The sequence below is a fragment of the Typopeltis vanoorti genome, chromosome 4 (genome assembly GCF_054136105.1).
Source record: "Typopeltis vanoorti isolate ZY-2024b chromosome 4, IOZ_Tvanoo_1.0, whole genome shotgun sequence".
Lineage (NCBI taxonomy): Eukaryota > Metazoa > Arthropoda > Arachnida > Uropygi > Thelyphonidae > Typopeltis > Typopeltis vanoorti.
The window spans coordinates 156,584,546-156,606,714 of NC_143552.1; the positions used below are offsets into that span (position 1 = coordinate 156,584,546).

At 36.9% G+C, this 22,169-nt stretch overlaps 1 protein-coding gene across 5 annotated transcripts in view; it reads right to left on the minus strand.

Annotated features, from left to right (window-relative positions):
* Positions 1-22,169, minus strand: part of LOC150107782 (eukaryotic translation initiation factor 4 gamma 3-like) — a 949,069-nt gene that overhangs the window by 810,303 nt on the left and 116,597 nt on the right. For all 5 annotated transcript variants that reach the window (XM_090392049.1, XM_090392050.1, XM_090392046.1 and 2 more), the window contains exon 4: positions 8,113-8,156. In XM_090392049.1, coding sequence (XP_090248175.1) covers positions 8,113-8,156 — 44 coding nt within the window. The remainder of the gene's footprint in view (positions 1-8,112; positions 8,157-22,169) is intronic.

The following is a 22,169-nucleotide window of genomic DNA, read 5'->3' on the forward strand; positions in this document are numbered from 1 at the left end:
ACACAGGCCAGTACATACACAAAACTTCTTATCACCACCCAACTCAAAAACTAGGGGTCATAAGCACCCTTAAACACAGAGCTCAAACCATTTGTTCAAATGAACAAGCTCTTAACCATGAATATGAGACCATCAAACATACCTTTATAAAAAATGGATACAGTATAAAAACCATTCACAAGATCCTCCACAAAGATACCACTAATAACGAAAAAGATTTCAAGAATGCTATTGCTATACCATATGGTAGAGGCATTTCTGAAAAAATAGACAGAACATTACACAAATACAACATCAAAACCACCTTTAAACGCCCGACAAAATTAAGACACCTACTCAGTTCTTCCAAGGATCCCCTGACACACCTAGCCCACCCAGTGGTTTACAAAATAGATTGCACATGTAACATACCATACATAGGGGAAACAGGGCGAACCATCCCAATCAGAAAGGATGAACACAAATGACAGATAAAATACCTCCATTTTGGAAAAACCGGCCTTTCTGACCACACACTCCAAACATACCACAAAATTGATTGGAAAGGTACCAAGTCCCTACACCGCACCAAAACCTGGTTCGAGCGGAAATTCAAGGAAGCATGTGAAATGCTCAAACATGATCCGAATCTGAATAAAAATGATGGTCCAACCATTCCAAGAATGTGGAGGACCCATCTGCAACCGTCATAGCAACCACAAAGAAAAATCTCAATACAAGGAGATTTGGTGAAGCGTTTTTTTTTTTCCTGAACATTCAATAGCAACCTGTACTGTACAAATCCAGAATATAATCTTAGTATAACAATATAAACTGTATAATTCCAGAAGAATCCTAGTATGCGAGGACTTTAGCAGAGTTTATTGTAGTTTTTTTTTATCACTAGAGGGCAGGCTAAGAAAAAAGATTAGTTAACAACGTAGATGTAATTTACCTGTATACAGTGCAACAGCATGTAGCTTGGTTCTTATACACATGTATCCTTCTGATGATGACCTCAATACAGGGGTCGAAACGTCAAGTTATTTTATTATTAGTCAGTAAAATAATCTTTTCAACACGTGTGTTTTGTGTCCCTAAATTCATAAATATGAATGCTGATCACCGTGTAACCTTAAAAGAAAGCGTATATGTAAAAGTAGCTAAACATAACTCATGGGAAAACTTTTGTAAGAATATAAATAAATATCACGAAGGTGACAAAATGTTTCTGAAGACTATTGAAAAAGGTAAGAAAGTGTACTATAAAAGCAATCAAACATGATAAAGGTGACATGACACTGAAGATAAGGATATCTTAGATGTTGGGAGTAATAACTTTGAAAGACTTAAACGAAACAAGCAGCGACAGAACCATACGTGAACATTTTCAAGAGGAATGCCAAGAAGAGTGCATATCAATACTTCAGAAAGAAAACATCATCAAAAACTTGAAATGCAGAAAGGCAGCTGGAGTAGATGACATTCGACCAGAACTGTTAAATATGTATAGGTATAAAAGTTTTGCAGTGGCTACACTACATAATTCAGAGGGTCTGGTCAGAAGGTCAAATTCCAGATGACTGGAGTAGAGCTCTCATAGTTTTTTTTTTTATCTGTAAAAAAAAAAAAAAGGGATAAAGCTGAATGTGAAAATTACAGATGAATTTCTCTAAGTGTTTGAGGTTCAATTTATGCAAGCATACTTGAAAAGAGATTAAGAAAGATTGTGGAAGAGAAACTTTGAAGAGAACAAGATGGGATCGGGCCAAATATAATTGAGAAATCTTGGGAATATGACAAAGATCTGTATTTAAGTTTTGTGGATCTGGAAAAGGCATACGACAAAATGCCCTGAGAAAAGCTTTTCAAAACACTACAAATACATGGGGGTAAATGGAACATTATACAGAGCAATACATAGTCTATATTTAAGTTATAAGTCAGCAGTTACAACTGTAGGAAATACAGGAAGATCGTTTGATGTCAAATCTGTAAGACATGGATGCACATCATGAAAGAAACTAGCATTAGGCCTGACATTAGAGTTAGAGATGTAAAACTTAGCTCTTTGCTTTATGCAGATGTACTCCTAAACACATCTAACCAAACTGAATAACAGCTGTAGCAAATTTGGTATGAAAATCAGTAATAAAAAGACTAAATCTATAAATCTAGAAACATTCAACACATCAACTGCATTCTGAATGAAGAGCCCAGAGGACAAATAAAATATTTCACTATTCAGGCATGATTTTTAGTGAAAATGGCAAGTTAAATCTGGAAACAGACAACAGAATTAGCAACACTAATATGGTAGGGTCAACTGAATAAATTTATATGGATTAAGAGAGGAATTAGTCAAAACACTAAACTAGCTGTATTATAAGGCAGTATTCAAACCAGTTTTAACACATGGATCTGAGAGCTATGTTAGAAATAAAACTTTTGGTCAAAGACTTGAGACAACAGATACGAGAGTTTTGAGAAAGATTATGGGAGTGAACAGATGGCATCAATGGCAGTATCATATTAAAAATGAGGACATTAAGAAAGAACCTGACATCGTTAGCATTCCAGGATGTGTTAGTAAAGCTAATCGGCAGGCTGGTTAGCCGAGTGGTTAGCATACCTACTCTCCAACCAGCAAGCTGCAGGTTCGAATCTCGCCATGGAAGTGAATGTTTGTGATTGTCTTGAGGTGGGAGATGAATGTCATCACCCGGTGTGAGGCCACCACCTCGCTTATTGGAAGCTTGAAGCGACTTAAAAAAGTTCCATGTTGTCTTTAGAGCTCTAGCTTTCTGGATTATGTAAAAAGAAAAAAATAAAATAAAATAATAATACACACACACACACACTAGTGGCCAAAATTGTGGAACCTTTTGGAAAAAGTGCATTTCTGAGGTATGATGGCTCATAACTTTTTTATTAGAACAGCAGTTATAAAGAAGAAAAGTGAAACACACAGAAAAAATGAAATATACAAAAATTCTCACAAAGTTAACACTTAGTTGGATAATCTTTAGCATCATTATTATTGTTGTTGTTCCGGGAAACTCCAAGGAGTTGACAGACTCATCGAGGGAGGCCCTAACATCATTTTGGAACAACTATTCAATATTCACACAGTATCAATCATATCTTGCCTTGAACTCATTCACGGTCGTAGCACCCACAACAGACTCTGGAAGCTTATTCCACTCATTCACCACTCTCCAAGTAAAAAAACCTAGCTCTAACACCCTTGTCAACCATGCTCATGCCCAGCTTCCATGCATGGCCCCTAGTCCTCCCACCACCAGTCATATTTTCAAAAATATCTTCTGGATCAATCTTATAAAAACCCTTCAGTAATTTGAATGTCTCAATCATATCACCCCTCCTTCGCCTATCATTCAATTTCTACAACCCACAAATCCTCAACCTATTCTCATAAGGTTCATTCCACAGACCTGCTATCATCTTGGTCACTCGTCTCTGGACCCTCTCTACTTCCTCCCCATCACGAAGAAACCCTGGTGCCCATAACTGGGCACAGAAGTCCAGATGGGGTTTTATCAAGGCTCGATACAGAGGAACAACAACTTGTTTGTCTCTGCATGTTAAAGTATTTTTCATAAGCCAAGTGATTTGGTGAGCTGTTTTATTCACTTTTGCAATGTGCCCCCTAAACTTCAACTCCCTATCCACCAGCACTCCCAAATCCCTGGCCTCATCAATCTCCTGGAGTACGGTTCCACCAATGCGATATACTGCTGCTATTCTTTTCACCCCAAAGTGCATAACCTTACACTTTGCCACATTAAACTGACATCCATTTTTCCTAGCCCAGTTCTCCAAACTATCCAAATCATCCTGTAAAATTTTGACATCCTGTGCACTCACAATTGCTCTGCCCAACTTTGCATCATCAGCAAACAAGTGAACACTTCCTCTCAAATCCTTTCCAATATCATTGATGAACAAATTGAAAAGCAGTGGTCCAAGAACAGAGCCCTGCGGCACTCCACTGGTCACAAGACATCTTTTTGACTCCACTCCTGAATAAACCACTCTCTGGTATCTCTCCTTCAACCACCCTCCTATCCATCTTACCAACCCTATATCTATCCCCATCTGCTCCAGTTTACTGATTAGGGTTCCATGTGGTATCCTGTCAAAGGCCTTGGCAAGGTCCAGTAGTATCACTGTAAACCCTATCCAGTTCAGCCGTCACTGTGTTATAAAACGTGAGCAAGTTACTGAGGCATGATCTATCCTTCACAAAACCATGTTGTCCCCCATACAATATCCCATTTTCATCTATCCAATCCTGTATTCTTTTCTTGACTAATTTCTCTAAGACCTTGACAATGATTCCTGATATGCTAATCGGTCGGTAATTTACAACAGCAGTCTTGGAATCACCTTTATGAAGTGGAATTATTTTCCCCTCCTTCCACCCGCTCGGGACTAACCCAGACCCGAGACTCAAATTAAACAAAATGGTCAAGGGTACTGACAATTCTTTAGCTGCTTCTCGAACTACACGAGCTGGTATACCATCCAATCCCACAGATGTATTGACATTGAGGTTATGCAATAGACTACTCACCTCCACTTCATTCACCACAATTCCCGTATAATCTACTGGTTTATTCGTTTCTGCAATGTCACCACCTGGATGATATATTCTTGCAAAGTGCTCACTCAGTAACTCAGCTATCTCAACTGATTCAGTTACCTCCCTACCATCGGCATTCTTTAAAATCATTCTGCCATGTACATTTTTCCTTTTACTTGCTACATATCTAAAAAACTGCTTAGGATTCTCTTTAGCCTGCATGGTCAATGTTCTTTCGTAATCCTTTTTTTGCTTTTCTTACCACGCTCATCACCCTTCTGGCCTGCGCTTTATACCGTTCATGTGCCTGCCGGTCACCTTTCTCCTTAAATTCCCTCCATAGTTGTTTCTTTTTTTGCAGCTCAAGCTTAATGGTGTTATTCATCCATTTAACCCCTACTTGATTTATTATTCGGACTCTAGGTATACAGTCAGCCATTGCTTCATGCAAGCACTTCTTAACTACCTCCCATGCACTATCAACTTCTAGTCCTTGCAGTTGTACATGCCATGGCACTGAGCCAATCAAACTCCTAAGCTTGTCATACTTTCCAGCCCGATAATTCCACATGTACCCTGTCTTAATTGAAAATTCTACACCTTTAGCCACCTCCCAAGTCAAGACCCTATGATCACTCTCACCGATTGGTGGCAATGTGGTCATATTCGTTACAGCCAAATACTCAGATGTAATTACTAGGTAAAGCACTCTCTGACTCCTATTTTCCATTACATGCTGTTGCAGATAGTTATCCCTTAATAACCGCATAAAATCCAATTCCTTCCTCCCGTGTGTCCTCTCCTCACTCCAATCAATGCGACCGTAGTTGAAATCTCCCATAATAATCACCCTCCTTCCACGCATTTCTTCTAGTTGCTTGTGCATACTGTCACCACCATCTTTTCCATCACCTGGTCTATAGCAGCACCCAATTGTATATTTAGTTCTGCTAGCCACAATCTCACACCAAATGGTCTCAAATGTGCTCTTTTCTCTATCCTGCAATTCAACTTCTATTCTCCTTGGCTGTAGCTCATCAGCTATCATCAACAATACTCCTCCCCCCATTTTATTCTCTCTGTCATTCCTCAACACATTATACCCATCACATTCAATCCCACTAGCTATATCATCTACAGTCAGCCATGTTTCACTAATACCAATAACCTGTGGTCTGGAAGTGCCAACCATGGCCAAAAACTCTTCCTTCTTGTTCCTAATACTCCTAGTATTAGTGTACATGAATTTAAGACCTCCATTAGCCCCAACCCTACCTTGATTCCTTATATTAACTATCCCACTCTGGTTTGTTGTCCTTATTTTCTCTAGCATATTATATTCATTCTTACATTCAACTGCCTCCCTAAGGACTGTATATCTACTCTCCCCCCCTTAACAAATCTAGTTTCCCTGAATTTGCACATCCACTACATTCAGCAACACTTTCTCAAGTCTTCTTACACCGTAACCATTCAAATGCAAACCATCCATCTTATATAGATCCTTTCGCCCATCAAACTCACTCCACACGTCCACAAATTCCATACCACTCGTCATACATAACCCACGCATAAAGTCATTCGCAATTATGGCCCTCCTTTTAAACATTTCACTGTCATACAGTGGCAAAAGACTAATCATTCTAACTCTCTCACTCTTTTCTTTTGCTACCTCAAACAATTCATTCAGGTCTTCTATCATTTCCATTTTATCTCCTTTCAAATCATTCGTACCTGCCACAACAATCATTTCTTTCACCCTTTCCTTTTGCTCTCTAATAGACTCAGTTACATCCTTTATGGTCGCACCAGGTTGGTATGATTTTGTCAAATCCTCTACTAACACACCTCGTACTAACGAGTCTCCATACAGCACTCTATCCTCCATTTTGTTCATGTTCACATTCATACGTCTATTTTTCCTGTCATACCTTTTATTATTGGTTGGTTCATTCAGTCGACTTTTGTTCGTGCACTCTAGCTGCTGTTTTTCCCTTTCTATCGCACCATTCAATAACGCGATCTCACTCAATGCATCTATCTCGTCTTTTTTATTCTCTGAGAAACCATTAATACTATCATTCACACTCTCATAATTCTCATGTAAAACCTTGCTGTTTCTTGTCATATCGCTATTTTCTTCATTGTGAAGTTTGACAAATTACTGTCAATAAAATACTTTATAAAACCACAACAAAAACGAATCTAGATTACAGTAAAACCATAGCCATCCCATACATTAAAGGGTTATCAGAAAAAATCAACAGAATCCTACAACATTATAACCTCAATGCCACCTTTAAACCACCCACTAAACTTAAAACCATATTCAGCTCATCTAAGGATCCTCTCCTCCCATTAGCACATCCTGGAGTCTATTGCATCTGCTGCACCTATAACTTACCATACATTGGTGAAACAGGACGGACAATCCCTATACGCAAGAAAGAACACATTAAATATAACCATTACGGTGAAGCAGGCCTCTCAGACCATGCACTTAACACCTTACACCAAATCAACTGGAAAAGCACCTGCTCCTTACACCGCACAAAAACATGGTACGAAAGAAAATTTAAAGAATCCTGCAAAATCCTGATAAACCACCAAATATCAACAATAAAGATGGTATGAAAATTTCAAGGATCTGGATGGCACACATTCAGCCAACCTAATATGAAAGATTCAACATAAGTCAGGACTCTAGCCAATCTGCTAGTATTAGAAACCATTCCACTCCAACTGGCTGGAATGATGTTAATATATGTATATAGTAGACAACACAAATAATAGGACTCTAGCGTTGATGTATAATTTATTTATTTTTATTTTTATTATTTTTTTATTTATTTATTTTTTCACCAGAGGTCAGGCCAACAATTGTGGTAGCGGTTAGTCAGTGTCTTTAACGAACCAGTATGATTGTAGTATAGCTTGTTTCTTGTGTATATTTGTACGCTCCAGAAGATGACCTTCACATAAAGGTCGAAACGTCGAATTGTAAAATTTTAGTAATATTAAACTAAAGTTTTTATTCAAACACGGCAGTTGTCTCCATAACTTCCAAAAATGCTTTCAGATATCTAAAGTAATCACTTTAAAAAATTAATATACATGAAAGAAATAGAATGTTAAAGGAATAATGCATGCAGTACACATTAAAACTGAAGTATGAAAACAAACCTAAAATGAGTAGAGAGTATCTGGTCAAATGCTTAAATACTGGGAAAGAAAAAATTTAGTTGCTATACAATGTGATTTGGAAAAATCTTCCCAGAACACATCGATCACATTAACACTTTATTGCACCAACTAATAAAATTAATAAATAAAAGAAATAAAACATTCAGACAACAAAAAAGTCATAAGATCAATATGAATGAATGAATGAATTTTATGATTCTCTACATATAACAAATGGTTTAATTTCAAATTTTGAATATTTCAACAACAAAATAATAGATAAAATTCAATCTTGGGCTCTAAATATAAATGAATGACTAAGATATAAAAATGATTAAAACTACCTGATGTGCATAGGCACCTACTTGTCTTGCAAAATCTTCTGAACCTAGCAAAAGTATAAGACTATATTATTTCTACTGTACAATTGTTTATATTTGAACTCTCTCTCTCTCTCTCTCTCTCTATATATATATATATGTTAAAGATACCAAGCTATTTTAAACCTGGTTTTTACTCCATTTCCCAATTTCCCATTTACTCCATTTCCAAAATAGCACTGATTTTAGTGCTATTTTCTACGGACCTAGCTAAATCTCCATAAGAACAGTTTTGACCTTTATTAAGGTACTGTTAAAGTGCAGAGTACCTCTTCAAAAATTCTGAGTGATCTATAAGATCATTTTAAATCTCACTGAGTGACCCTAAAAGTTCACTACCAAAAAGTTTCTCTCGACTACTTTCTCTAAGACCTTGAGAACGATTCCTGATATGCTAATCGGTCGGTAATTTGCAACAGTAGTCTTGGATCGTCCTTTATGCAGTGGAACCACTTTCCCCCTCTTTCCACCCCTTTGGGACTAAACCGGACCAGAGACTCAGATTAAACAATATGGTCAAGGGCACTGACAATTCTTTAGCTGCTTCACGTAAGACCCATGCTGGTATACCATCCAATCCCACAGATGCATTCACATTAAGGTTCTGTAATAGACTATTCACCTCCACTTCATTCACCACAATTCCCATATAAACTAATGGTTCCTTCATTCCTTCAATGTCACTTCAATGCAAGAGTATATCATCCACTTGGATGATATACTCTTGCAAAGTGCTCACTCAGTAATTCCACTATATCGACTGATTCAGTGACCTCCCTACCATCGGCATTCCTTAAAATCATTCTGTCATGTACAGTTTTTCTTTTACTTGCAGCATATTGAAAGAACTGTTTTAGATTCTCTTTAGCTTGCATGGTTAATTTCCTTTGATAATCTGCTTTTGCTTTTCTTACCACACTTGTTACCCTTCTGGCCTGTGCTTTATATGGTCATGTGCCTGCAGGTCACCTTTCTCCTTAAATTCCTTCCACAGTTATTTCTTTTTTGCAACTCAAGTTTAATGCTGTTATTCATCCATTTAACCCCTACGTGATTTACTATTCGGACTAGGTATACAGTCAGCCATAACCTCCTGCAAATGCTCCTTGATCTCTTCCCATGCCCTATCAACTTCCAGCCCGTGCAGTTTTACATGCCATGGCACTGAACCAAGCAATCTCCTAAGCTTGTCATACTTGCCAGCACAGTAATTCCACATGTACCCTGTCTTAATCAAAAATTTCACAAATTTAGCAACCTTCCAGGTCAAGACCCTATGATCACTCTCACCAATAGGTAGCAACATGGTCATATTCATTACAGTCAAATTCTCAGATGCTATTACTAGGTCAAGCACTCTCAAACCCCTAGTATTTTCCATTACATGCTGTCTCAGATAGTTATCCCTTAGTAACTGAATAAAATCCAGTTCCTTCCTCACATGTGTCCTCTCCTCCTTCCAATCAATGTCACCATATTTGAAATCCCCCATAATAATTACCCTCCTTCTGCTCATTTCATCAATTTGTCTATGCATACTATCTCCACCATCTATTCCAATCTCAATCTACTCAATCTCACACCAAATAGCCTCAAATGAGCTCTTTTCACTATCCTGCAATACAACTTCAATTCTCCTCTCCCCATTTTATTCTCTCTGTCCCTCCTGAACACACTATAACCTACACATTCTATCCCACTAAATATATCATCTTCTGTCAGCCATGTTTCACTAATGCCAATAACCTGTGGCCAGGAAGTACTGGCTTGGGCTCATTATATACATTATATATACAACAAAACCTTTTGAAATCATTTAACCTAGTTAAATTTAAAAACAGGTACTCTTGTTGACTTTTCTTTATTGAAATTACTTCTACTTTCAAGTAGCCATTGGTTGATGTGATTTTCATTGCTTTTGTTTGTACACAGTGTAACCTGTAGTTTGGTATTCTATGCAATCTGAGTATGTGCATTGTTGTCAGGGTCGTATATATATGTTGACCAAAATTTTGCAATTTTGAGACCATCATTCTTGTTTAATTTGGTTGTTTTATGAAAGTGTCTCAAGCCTTTTAAATTTCATTTCATACAAAGTTCTTGTGTGATGTAAGAGTTGTGTGCTTTTCCAATCAATCTTACAAAATGTCTCAGATGGCCTGTTTTCCCACAGAACATTGATTGTAAATAACTGATTGTGACTTTTGGGTTCTTATCTACTGTGCATCAATTTTGCCAATGTATGGAAAGTTACACATACATCTAATTAGATATACTCCTGGACTGTCAAGAGGAGGTGTTCATGGATATGCTGAATGAATGAACATATACTGCTTAGCTATGTCATTTTTATGTTGCACTTCCTTAAATATTTACTTATTTCTTATGATACACCTTTAACAAAACCTTTTGAAATCATTATTTTTTTAATGGCTAATATAGCCTATTTTAGTTTAAAAGTTCCCCCAACTTTTTACCCTTAAATCTCTCCTCTTCTCCATAAAAATAACTTCTATCTTCAGATCCTTCTCTCACCCCCCTCCCAAAACACTCTCTATCTACCCTTAATAATAATATTATTATACATATAAAAAACCCAGGTTTTATCAAATAATTTCCCCACATTACTTTACCCCCACTTTCTCCCCCCCCCCCCAAAAAACCCTTCCTTTAACAGCAGATGAAGGCACATCGCCAGGATAAGGAGACATAAAACAACATCCAAAAAAGGTACGTCCAAATTTTCCTCCTATTTTATTCTTCATATATTAGTTTTATAACAATTCAGTAATGCCCTAAGTGGGGTGTAACGTAGACTGCCTCCTCGTGGTGCACCCTGAATAACACTAAATAATCTACAGCGACAGATTGATCCGTACTCTCCTAGTAGGACTCGCAGACACAGGCTCTCAGATAACTGACACACACCTACTGAGGATCTGAGAATCAAGAATATGGGCTCACGCTTAAAAATATGCCAATTAAACATAGAAGACCTAAGTAGGGCTAAATGCGAAGTTCTTACTAAGATCCTGAATTACCATCAAATAGATGCAGTTGTAATACAGGAAACTCACACTAAGGAATCTAACGAAAGGGAAAATATATGGTTAAAATATGATTAACTGCATAAACCATCCCAAATATGGTGTAGCAACATATATAAAAAATAACATTTCTAATTATAAGATCTGTGAACTAAGAACCAGCAAGGACATGTATAGTGTATCTATTATAATATCTCATTATACTATAACCAAGTGTATCAACCTCCCTTAGCTAAATGGCCTGATCAAGTACTGTCCCAGCAACAACAACATCCAAGCATAATCCTGGGAGATTTTAATAGTCATTATTCCCTTTGGAGTTATAGAAAGGATGACCTAAATGGTACCCTACTAGTGAACTGGATGGAAAATCAGAACCTCAGAATTTGATGCCAACCTCTAGATGGGAAAGAGGATATAACCTTGATTTGTGCTTCTGTACCGCAGACGATAATGGCAGCTAAATTCCCATCTCTAGGAAAGTATTAGACAGTTTTCCCAAATAGCCAACATCGAACCTATAATCTATAAAGTAGGCGTAAATATTCCAATCATAAGAACAGTATTAAAACCTAGGTGGAACTTTCTCGAAGCGGACTGGGATTCTTTTAAGAAACAGGTTGACACTGTAATAAGATTTATAAAGCCCCTACTGTAAACAATTACAATAGATTTGTTGGCATTATTATTGGTGCTGCCAAACGAACCATTCCAAGAGGTTTTAGGAGAGACCATATCCCAGGCTGGAATAGTGACAGTGAAAAATTGTATAAAGAATTCTATAGTAATAATAACCCTACAGTAGCCACTGAGCTACTGAAGTCTCTTGACAATGCTAGAAAAGACAAATGGATTAAAACAATGAACAATTTTAATTTTACTCATTCCAGTTGAAAAGCTTGGTACCAGATTAGGAAGTTTGACCCTAATACAAGGACTTCTGGTAAACTGCCTGCCATAGATCTAAAACACATTGCAAAGCATATAGTCTCGATGACTAAATATCCTCAAGATAGAGTAGCTACAAGAGAGGTGAAACAAAAACTAAAAAATCTTAAAACAGATCTTCCGCCATCATCACTATCTCTGGCTTTCACTTCCCAGGAACTTACCCAGACAGTTAACTCATTGAGGACTGGGAAGGCGGCTGGACTCGATAACATCTACCCTGAATTCATCAAGAACTGTGGACCAAAAACTATTAAATGGCTTACTGCTATGTACAATAATATCCTGGACTCCGGCATATTTTCATCAATTTTTAAAAGATCTAAAATCATTGCCGTCTTAAAACCTGGCAAAGACCCTACAATTGCTTTCAACTACCGTCCTATCACCTTATTAAGCATGCCTGAAACTTCTCGAAAGAATGCTATACAACAGAATTTCACATAACAGAACTCCACAGGAACAGGCTGGCTTCAAACCTGACAGAAGTTGTTGTGATAAAGCATTGGCCTTGACAACCTTTATAGAGAACAGTTATGAAAAACAATTGAAAACAATTGTGGTATTCGTGGGCCTCTTTGCTGCCTATGACAGTGTGGAGAGGGTCTTATCTTAAAATTTCCTAGAAACTATTCCATCACCAAAACTAGCCAACCTAATTAATCAAATACTAGCAGACAGATGGATACAAGTATCTCTCAATGAATCCAACAGTAAATTCTTTAAGATTAAAAATGGCCTACCTCAAGGATCAGTTCTTGCCCCCATTGCTCTTTAATTTATATATTAGTGATATCCCAGAGACAGCATCACAGAGATTCATGTATGCTGACAATACTGCCATTGAACTCAATATTCCAAAAAGCTGAGAACACCTTAACTGAAAATCTGGCTGTACTTAATAAATACTTTAGACGATGGCGATTAAAACCTAACCTGAACAAAATTGAAGTAGCATCCTTTCATTTAAGTAATATCCAAGCCAACTGTATCCCAAAAGTTTACTTCAGAAATAAACAGGTGAAATTTAACAATCATCCAAAATACCTAGGAGTTACCCTAGACAGAAGTTTGACATTTAAATATCATCTAAAAAATTAAAAACTCAAAATAATATAATGCATAAACTTGCTAGTACTTCTTGGGGTGCTGATGCCAACACACTGCGTACTACCGCCCTGTCTTTGGTCTATTCTACAGCAGAGTATTGTGCTCCTGTGTGGCTGAACAGCACACACACTTCTTTAGTCGATGTTCAGCTGAATTAAACTATGAGGATAATCTCTGGAGCTTTAAGATCTGCTACTGGCTCCCAACTCTCAGTAATATAGCCCCTCCCTTGCTTCGCAGGACCCAAGCCTTAAGCAAATTATGGACAAATAATTGGAAACAGTTCCTTGCCTATCCACAAAGACATTTCCTTCCATACTTCACAAAGACTGAAATCCAGTCACCCTGCCTGGAGAAGTGCAATACAAATAAATGACCAGAACTTTGACCTATGCGAGTCATGGGGAGAGTATTGGTTTCAACGTACCTCCAATCTTCAAATTCTCATTTCAAATCAGACATCTTGTCTGGAGGGCTTCAATCTCCCTAGATATGTCTGGACCACTTTAAATCGGATCAGAACAGGACAAGGAAGATGTAAGCATCTCTTGCATAAATGGAGCTGGTCCAATACTCCAAACTGTGAATGCAGAAGAGGGATCCAGACTATCAATCACATTGTGCTTGAGTGCCCTATCTACTCATTCTCAGGTTCTAAAGAGGACTTTTTTAAACTGACCCCAGAATCCCTGGAGTGGATCCAGGATTTAAGGATTAAGCTCTGACTCCTGATTCTTACTTTTGATGTTTAATCATTTCAATCTAGTGTAATCCTTTTAATATGATTTTTACAATTGTTTTTTGCTGTTTTATGTAATTTGTATGTATTATCCTGAGACCTATACATCATACACTAAATAAATAAAATAATGCTCTAAATTTTTGGGTAAAGAGCCAATGACATTGTAAAAAAAAGGGGCACTGCTAAACGAAAGTAGATTATATTAGCCATTAAAATAATAGTTTATTTTAGAGGAGTAACATGGGAATTTTCCAGAAATAATACCTTTTGAAATCATTCTTGTAGCAAGTCTTATGTTTAATGTTGCAAAATAGGTTATGTACTTTGATTTTATGTGGTTGAAAAGATTACATGTTGTGTATTATGCAGATGGAACTGGACTATAGGAAAATGATGAGGCTTGGGATGTGAGGGTAAGAGTTGTTCAGAAAATATATTACAAAATAGTTCAATGGAATATTGGATGTTGAAAAACACACAAGATACAGAGGCTATCATTCCTCTTTATAAGGCTATGATTCAGCAGTATTTTGACTACTGTGAATAGATTTGGTCAACTGGGCTTGCCTTGATAAAGATTCTGATCTTAACAAACAATACATTGGAAATGGTACTTTACATAAAAAATTCCACACACTTTAAAACTGCTGTACAGAATCTTAATGTGTTTTCATGTGCATTCCTTTTTTTTTTTTTTTTTTACAAACTATCTAGAAGCTGACATGCTAGTTATTTTCAAAAAATTTTCCCATTGACATGTAAGCATGATTTTAAGGCTATTTTAGAATTTTATTCAGAATATTTTAGTGGAAAAACAAGACTTCCCACTTTTGAAATGGTATTAAATTCATCCTCCCTCAAGCACACAAGTTATAGAACAGTTGATATCTTTGCCACATTACCCACAGGCATTTCTTTAAAAATCTATAGCTTTTAACAATATCCACCCTCAAATTAGTTTTATCACTCAAGTGGAAAAAGCAGGAGCATTAAATATTCTTGGATACTTTTGTCACAAGACAAACAGATAGCCCCCTTTCAGTGTTCTGTCTACTATAAACCTTCACGCACACACAGAGACAGATAGCAACATTCCACTTCAAATTACAACAATGCACAGAAACATGGAATTTTCAAAACTAAAATCTCCAGTGCAGAGTGTAATTCATCCTCATGACCAGCACTACATTTAGACCAACAGGTTGTGCTAAAATCATTTGAACAAAACAGATAAAAAAAAAAAAAATCTTGCCAAACTCCTTAAAAAAGTACATGCACCATATCCCTATCCTCCATCTTTGAAAGGCACAACAAATGAAGTGGGCTCTTTTGTAAAACAATACAGAATTAAAACAGTGTATCAACAGAGTTTCCACCTTCCTGAGGTAAATCAAAGTCCAGCAGGATCCTCTCGCTCTCTTCTTTCCAGATATCAGCTAACATCTCCTGTCTTTACCCAGATTAAAAAAACCAACATAAAAAGGACATTTAGTATGGACACCCGCTGGAGCTGGAAGGAAATGTCATCAGGAAGGTGAGAGACTTTAGATACTTAGGTTCGACAGTGGAAGAAGATGGAGGAGGTGAGAAGGAAGTGGGATGCAGGATACAAGCAGGTTGGAGGAACTGGAGGGAGATGGCTGAAGTGTTATGCGATAAGAGGGTGCCGATCAATCTGAAAGGCAAAATTTATAGGACAGTAGTGAGGCCAGCTATGACATATGCTATAGAAACTGTGGCCCTGAGGAAAAATAACATTAGCAGGATGGAAGTAGCAGAGATGAGAATGCTTAGGTGGATGTGCGGTGTGACCAGAAAGGATCATCTGAGAAATGACTATGTCAGGGGAACAGTGAAAGTTACGAACTTAGGAGCGAAAATACAGGAGGCAAGGTTGAGATGGTTTGGTCATGTGATGAGGAGGGAGGACGAATATGTGGGAAGAAGGGTCATGCAGATGGATGTGCAAGGAAGGCGGAAGCGTGGGCGGCCAAAGAAGAGATGGAGGGAACTGGTAGAAGAGGACTTGAAGATGAAGAACTTGGATGTGGTGACAGCCCAAGACAGGAAGGTGTGGAGGAGACTCATAACAAACAGTGACCCCACTTAAGTAGGAGAAGCTGCAGAAGAAGAACAATGGACACCCACTAGCACAACACATTGCTTAGATAAAGACTATTTCATTAAGCAAAAAAAAATGTCAGTTGCTCTTCCCCCCCCACCTTCTTCCCACACCAATGATTCCTACCCATAAAAAGTTGTCAATCTAAAGTTCATTAATATTTAGGGTTAGCTAAGGATATTTTTTTCCCTATTTTTATTAAGTTTATATCTTTTTTGAATTTATTTATTTTTTAAAGAAATCAGAAATCCTGATCTAGAAAACTAAACATGGAACTTTTTTCATCTAATCAGTAGGATAGTGGTCTCATATTGAACAATGAAATTCATCTTCCACCTAAAGAGAATCACAAACATCCAGTAATAGCATTCTAACCTACAACCAGTTGGCTGAGGAGCAGATACACTATCCACTCCACCAATCAGGCTGACAAAGTTACTACAGAAACCTCAAAGCACAGAGAATGTTCTTGGCAGAGACTACAAAACCATAATGAATGCTACAGAACTGACAGTGATCCTACACAAATTTTTGTGCACTGACTTATCTAACCATCAGCAGTAACCACAGACAATCACCATGTTGACTGTCACTCTCACCGATGCAAGTGACTGCCGTTGTTCTCATCATTACATTTCAGTCTTTGCTGAGTATATCTTTAAAGTGCACTGATAATTGTAGCTTGAGCTGGCAAAATGTCAACATGTAAATATTGAAATGTCAGCATTATATGTTGACATTTCAATATAAAGATTTAATTTAGTTAATAAATAATTTTTTTGTTCCAGTTATGCATTTTTCCAGAAAATGTGAAAAACTAAGAAAAGGATTTAGCTTCCTTAATCATTAAAAGAAGCTGAATGCTGAGTTGCTGTTATAAAAGCAGATGTTGGAATGGACACCCTTGAGGTTTGAACTAGAATTGCATATTTCTGTGAAGTAAATCTATAATGTGTTTCGATAAGGAATTACTATAAGTAGGCATATTTAAATAATTATAATAGCGGAATTAACTCACATAAAATATTATTTATTAGTATAATTTTCACCAGAGTATCGCAGGCATCTTCAGTACAGAGCTGATAGAACAATAACTGACTATTCCAAAAGGAGCCACCTAAGTATCTAATGTAGTCTCCGTAGCTCAGCTGGTATAGACAAAGACCTTTAGTTGAAAAGTCCTGGGTTTGATTCCAGTCTATGATATGAGGAACTGCTATCTGAAATCTTTTGATTAAAGGTGAGTTAGCCAGTCTCATACTGAGGTAGAGAGTTTTTTTCACCCGGAAACTCAGGTTTTTTGTCCCTCAGAACAGACAAACCTGCCCCATGAACAGACACGAATTACGGTCATGAATACTTACAACAATATGTGGAAGAGGTAGGGTCCTCACCATATGTCATTACATCCGTAGTTAACCATGAGTCACATCATGGTAGTCAACCTCTTAGATAGGAGACTACACATGAATGGGAAGTAGTTAGTGTAAGATAACTAAAAACGATCATTAAATTTCCTAACTTATTAAAAAATAATAAAACCAAATAAATAATTAAATAAAATTATATATGCATATATACGAGGGTGGTCTGAAAATTTCTCAGCTTAACAATGAAAAAACAAATTTATAATTTCAAAATTATTTTTATTTATCAACATAATCTCCCTTAAGACTAATACATTTATTCCAGCGATGCTACAGCACCATTATCCCGTCCCTGTAGTGGTTCTCAGTAAGATCTGCAAAATACCCCTCTACAGCTGCAATTATCTCTTGATTCGAAGAAAAACGCTGACCAGCAAGGAAGAGTTTTAGTTTTGGGAAGAGACAGAAGTCAGAGGGAGTCAAATCTGGGAAATAGAGTGGATGTTCCAAAAATTCATAGTGCAGATCCCTTAATTTTCCCATTGCAAAAACACCTTTGTGGGCAGCTGCATTGTCCTCATTTAAGATGATTTTTTTCTTCTGCAAACCAGGTCTTTTCTCATGAATTTTTTCATCTAGTCTGGTTAAAAGATCAGAATAATAATCCCTGGTTATTGTTTTACCCTTTTCAAGATAATTAATAAACAAAATGCCTTCAGCATCCCAAAACACATGCCATGACCTTTCATGGTGATGGAACCAACATTGTCTTCTTTGGTGCTGAATAACTGGCTTCTGTCCACTGTTTTGACTGTTGTTTGGATTCTGTGTGTAATGGTGAATCCATGTCTCATCCATAGTAATAAATCAATGCACAAAATCAGTTTTATTCTTGTTAAAACGCTCCAAGCACTGTTCAGAGATTCTCATGAGAGTGCGTTTTTTGATCTGCTGTGAGCAAGCGCAACACCCATCTTGCGCAAAGCTTTTTCATTTGCAATTCTTCATGCAAAATATATCCTACACGTTCTTTTGAAATGCCTATAGTCTCAGCAATTTCACGCACTCTGACTCACCCGTCATCCAATACCATATCGTGCACTTGATCAATGATTTCTTGGTGTTGTTACACTTTTTGGACATCCTTCACGTGAATCATCTTCAAGGCTGGTACGGCCACGTTTAAACTTGGCAGAGCATTTCTTAATGTCGAAAACAAAGAAGAGTGCCCATAAACTGTTATGAACTTTGAATGAATTTCTTTTGCCATTTAACCTTCTTTTACAAAGAATTTTATAATAGCACGATACTCAATTTTATCCATTTCAAGGGATACAGTCAACATTTTGCTTCAGACAGCTGTATAAAACAAACTACTTGATAGAATGACTTGCAATTTCACATGGATGCTTATGGCAGATGTGCACTTAGAAAATAAAAAAAACTTGCCAATAGTGTTGCCATTTATGGTTGAGGCCGAGAACTTTTCAGACCACCCTCGTGTGTGTGTGTGTGCATACATAATTTAAAAAAAAAATAAAATAAATAAAAAAATTAAAAATAAATAAACAAAAAAGTTAGGAAAGATCAGCTGATTTAAAAAGCACTATCTCCCACAAAGGGGATAGACTTAGACCATTGAATCTGTTTAAGTTAGGAGAGTGAAGTAAAGTTTCACATTTTTTTATAAAGCCATTCGATGAGGAACCGACTTTTGCAATGGACTCTTGTCTTGTTCCAATGAACTCAATGTCTGATGGCATGCTCTGCAAGTCCAGACTGTTCAGGTTCAAGGTATTCGATATAAGGCTTCTGTTTTTCTAGCCGAACAGAAGCAGATCTTTGTGTTTGTCCAAAATAAGATAACCCACAAGAGCAAGGAATCTGGCAGATGCCTGGATGATTGAGATGTGGAAGCTTGTTCTTTGGAGAAGTAAGAAATAAAGATGGAGATTTTTCTGATTGGGCAAAAGGCAATAAAAATAGTGGTTTTAAAACTTTTGCTATGTGTTCATTAATGCCTTGCACATAAGGAATAGGAACACGAATTATACGAATTAATAGCATTATTCCAACTCTTTGATATTCTCTTCTGTCTCAGGCAGAATGTATAACTTTTACTTAATATAGTCATGACTCTCTCTCACTCTCTCTCTCTCGGGGCTCCCATTGGCTACCGAGTGTCCCCTAGGTGGCAGATAGGGGAAATAGCATTCTAACATTATACTAACCTAACCCTGACTACAGTCCATTGGATATCAGGGCATCTCTGAATATATTGAATAAAGAGCCATAGACCAGTGGTTTTGGGACTGGCAATCCCATGTGAAAATATTACCATTCACCAACCCACAGAGGGCCAGCATGGTGAATTATGGCCCTCATTCCCCCAGAGGTCAGATTGTTACTATCTACAGCAGCAGGTAGTTAAACATGAAGGCAGATGGGTACTGAGAATCCCTGGATAACCAGATCATGCTGCCAGATTGGAAACTAGACATTGGAACCTTAAACTGCAGGACTCTGAACAGTGAAGCACAGCTAAATAAACTAACTGAAGAGCTACAGAGACTAAAATGGGATATTCTCAGACTGTGTAAAGTTAGATGTAATGGCAAAAAAATTCATAGACTAAAAAACGGAGACATAGTGTATTATAGAGGCCAAAATAAGAAAAGAATCAGTGGAGCTGGATTCACAATTAATAAAAAAAATGTAAAAATATAATAGAATGAGAATTGACAGAATATCTGATCAAATAGCAAATATTGTTGTTCAAATCTCAAAAAGATACACTCTTAAAATCATCCAAGTCTATGCACCAACAATAAGTAATACTAATGAAGCAATTGAAGACTTCTATCATGATGTATCCCAACTTTACAATAAAGAAAAACATCATAACAGAATTGTAATCAGACTTTAATGTTAGACTTGATATACAACAATCAGATAAAAGCTCAATGGGAAATTTTGGATATGGCATGAGAGATGATAGAGGAGCAAGGTTAATAGAATTTGGAAAAAAAGAAAACCTGTACATCATGAATTCCTTTTTTGTCCTCAGAAACTGACTGTCCTCAGCAATAAGAAAAAAATCTTTCAAGACTGTTCTGCTATAACACCTTCAACACTGGAAGTGACCATCGTATGGTATGCAGTAAGATTCAAATAAACTGCCAAAAAGAAAGAAATTTTGAAGATCAAAGCAAAATATAAATGTACACAAACTCAACATTAAAAAAAGATATATTCCAACATGAACTAAACAATAGATTTAAAAATCTTATTATCGATGACAATGCTGATCCATCAGAAAGTAATGACATTATTACCACTGCTGCCTGATTGGCTGAGTGGTTAGCATATCCACTCTCCAGCCAAAATGCTGCGGGTTCGAATCCCAACATGGATGTTTGTGATTGTCTGTGAAAATAGTAGTGGTGGACAGTAGATGCCATTGGTGTAGATGATGTGGTGGGTGGATGAGTGGTTGAAACAGAGCAGGTGCCCTCTTGGAGGTGTCAAATAATAGTAAACAGCAACTATCATTAAATTACCAAAAATCTTTTACAATGCTCACTTGAAATAGCTGGTAGCATAGAACAGAAACAAGACAAAATTTCTGAAGAAACAAAGAGAAATGAAGCAATCAAATAACCTACAGAATAAAAGTGAATACACTGAATTGTGCAAAACGATCAGAAAATATATCACAGAAGAAATAAGAAAATTCAATTGTCAATTTATATGACAAACAATTGAAAACAACTGTTGTCTCAAAAAAGCCAAACAGCAATTGAAGAACAGCAATAAACAGATGGTTGCAGTCAAACTACAAGATGGGAACATAACCAGAGATAGATATGCAATAGCAAAAAAAAATCGAAAAATTTTACTCAGTATTATATCAGGATGACGAATTAAATGAAGTAAATTACGAAATAGCTGAAGTACCACAGATTCTACCAGAAGAAGTTATTTAGAGCATTCAAAGTTTGTAAAATGGAAAAGCTGCAGGTGAGGATGGAGTTATAGCTGAACTTATAAAAGCAGGCAGAGAAATGATCTACAAAATCTTAGCAGAATTATTTACATTATGTTTGGAAAAAAAAAAAAAAAAATGTTATACCAAGAACATGGAAGAAGGCTACCCTAATTTGATACATAAAAAATGCAAAGCAGTGTGATTAAGGTTTAAAACTGTATAATTAAAAGATGACCTCCACAAAGCTTTTAAAGGAAAGCAGAGAACCGACCAGGGCTTCATCCTAATATCCAATCCTCACCTTATCATAGTGCACCCTGTTAGATATCTACCTGGATACCGAATGAACAAGGATGGGCTGCCAATTTAAGATTTAGCCGATCAAATTGTATTCTTATTGGCTTAAATCATAATATAAAATGATGGTACAACATGACAGAATTTCATTCCAGCTTGGGCATCGCCCAGTTAAAAAATATCCCCATTGTTTTTGGCAGGGAACCAGGGCAAACAGCAAAAAGTCAGCTACTGGAACAAATCCTGAAACACACTAACTCTACATCACTACAGTTCAAGCTCGGTACTATCAACATAAGAAGCCAAAATGGCAAAGAAATGGAGCAAGCTGAGGAATTAAATAAGTACCAGATCGACATAATCGGGGTGACAAAAAAAAAAAAAAAAAAAAAAAGCAAGA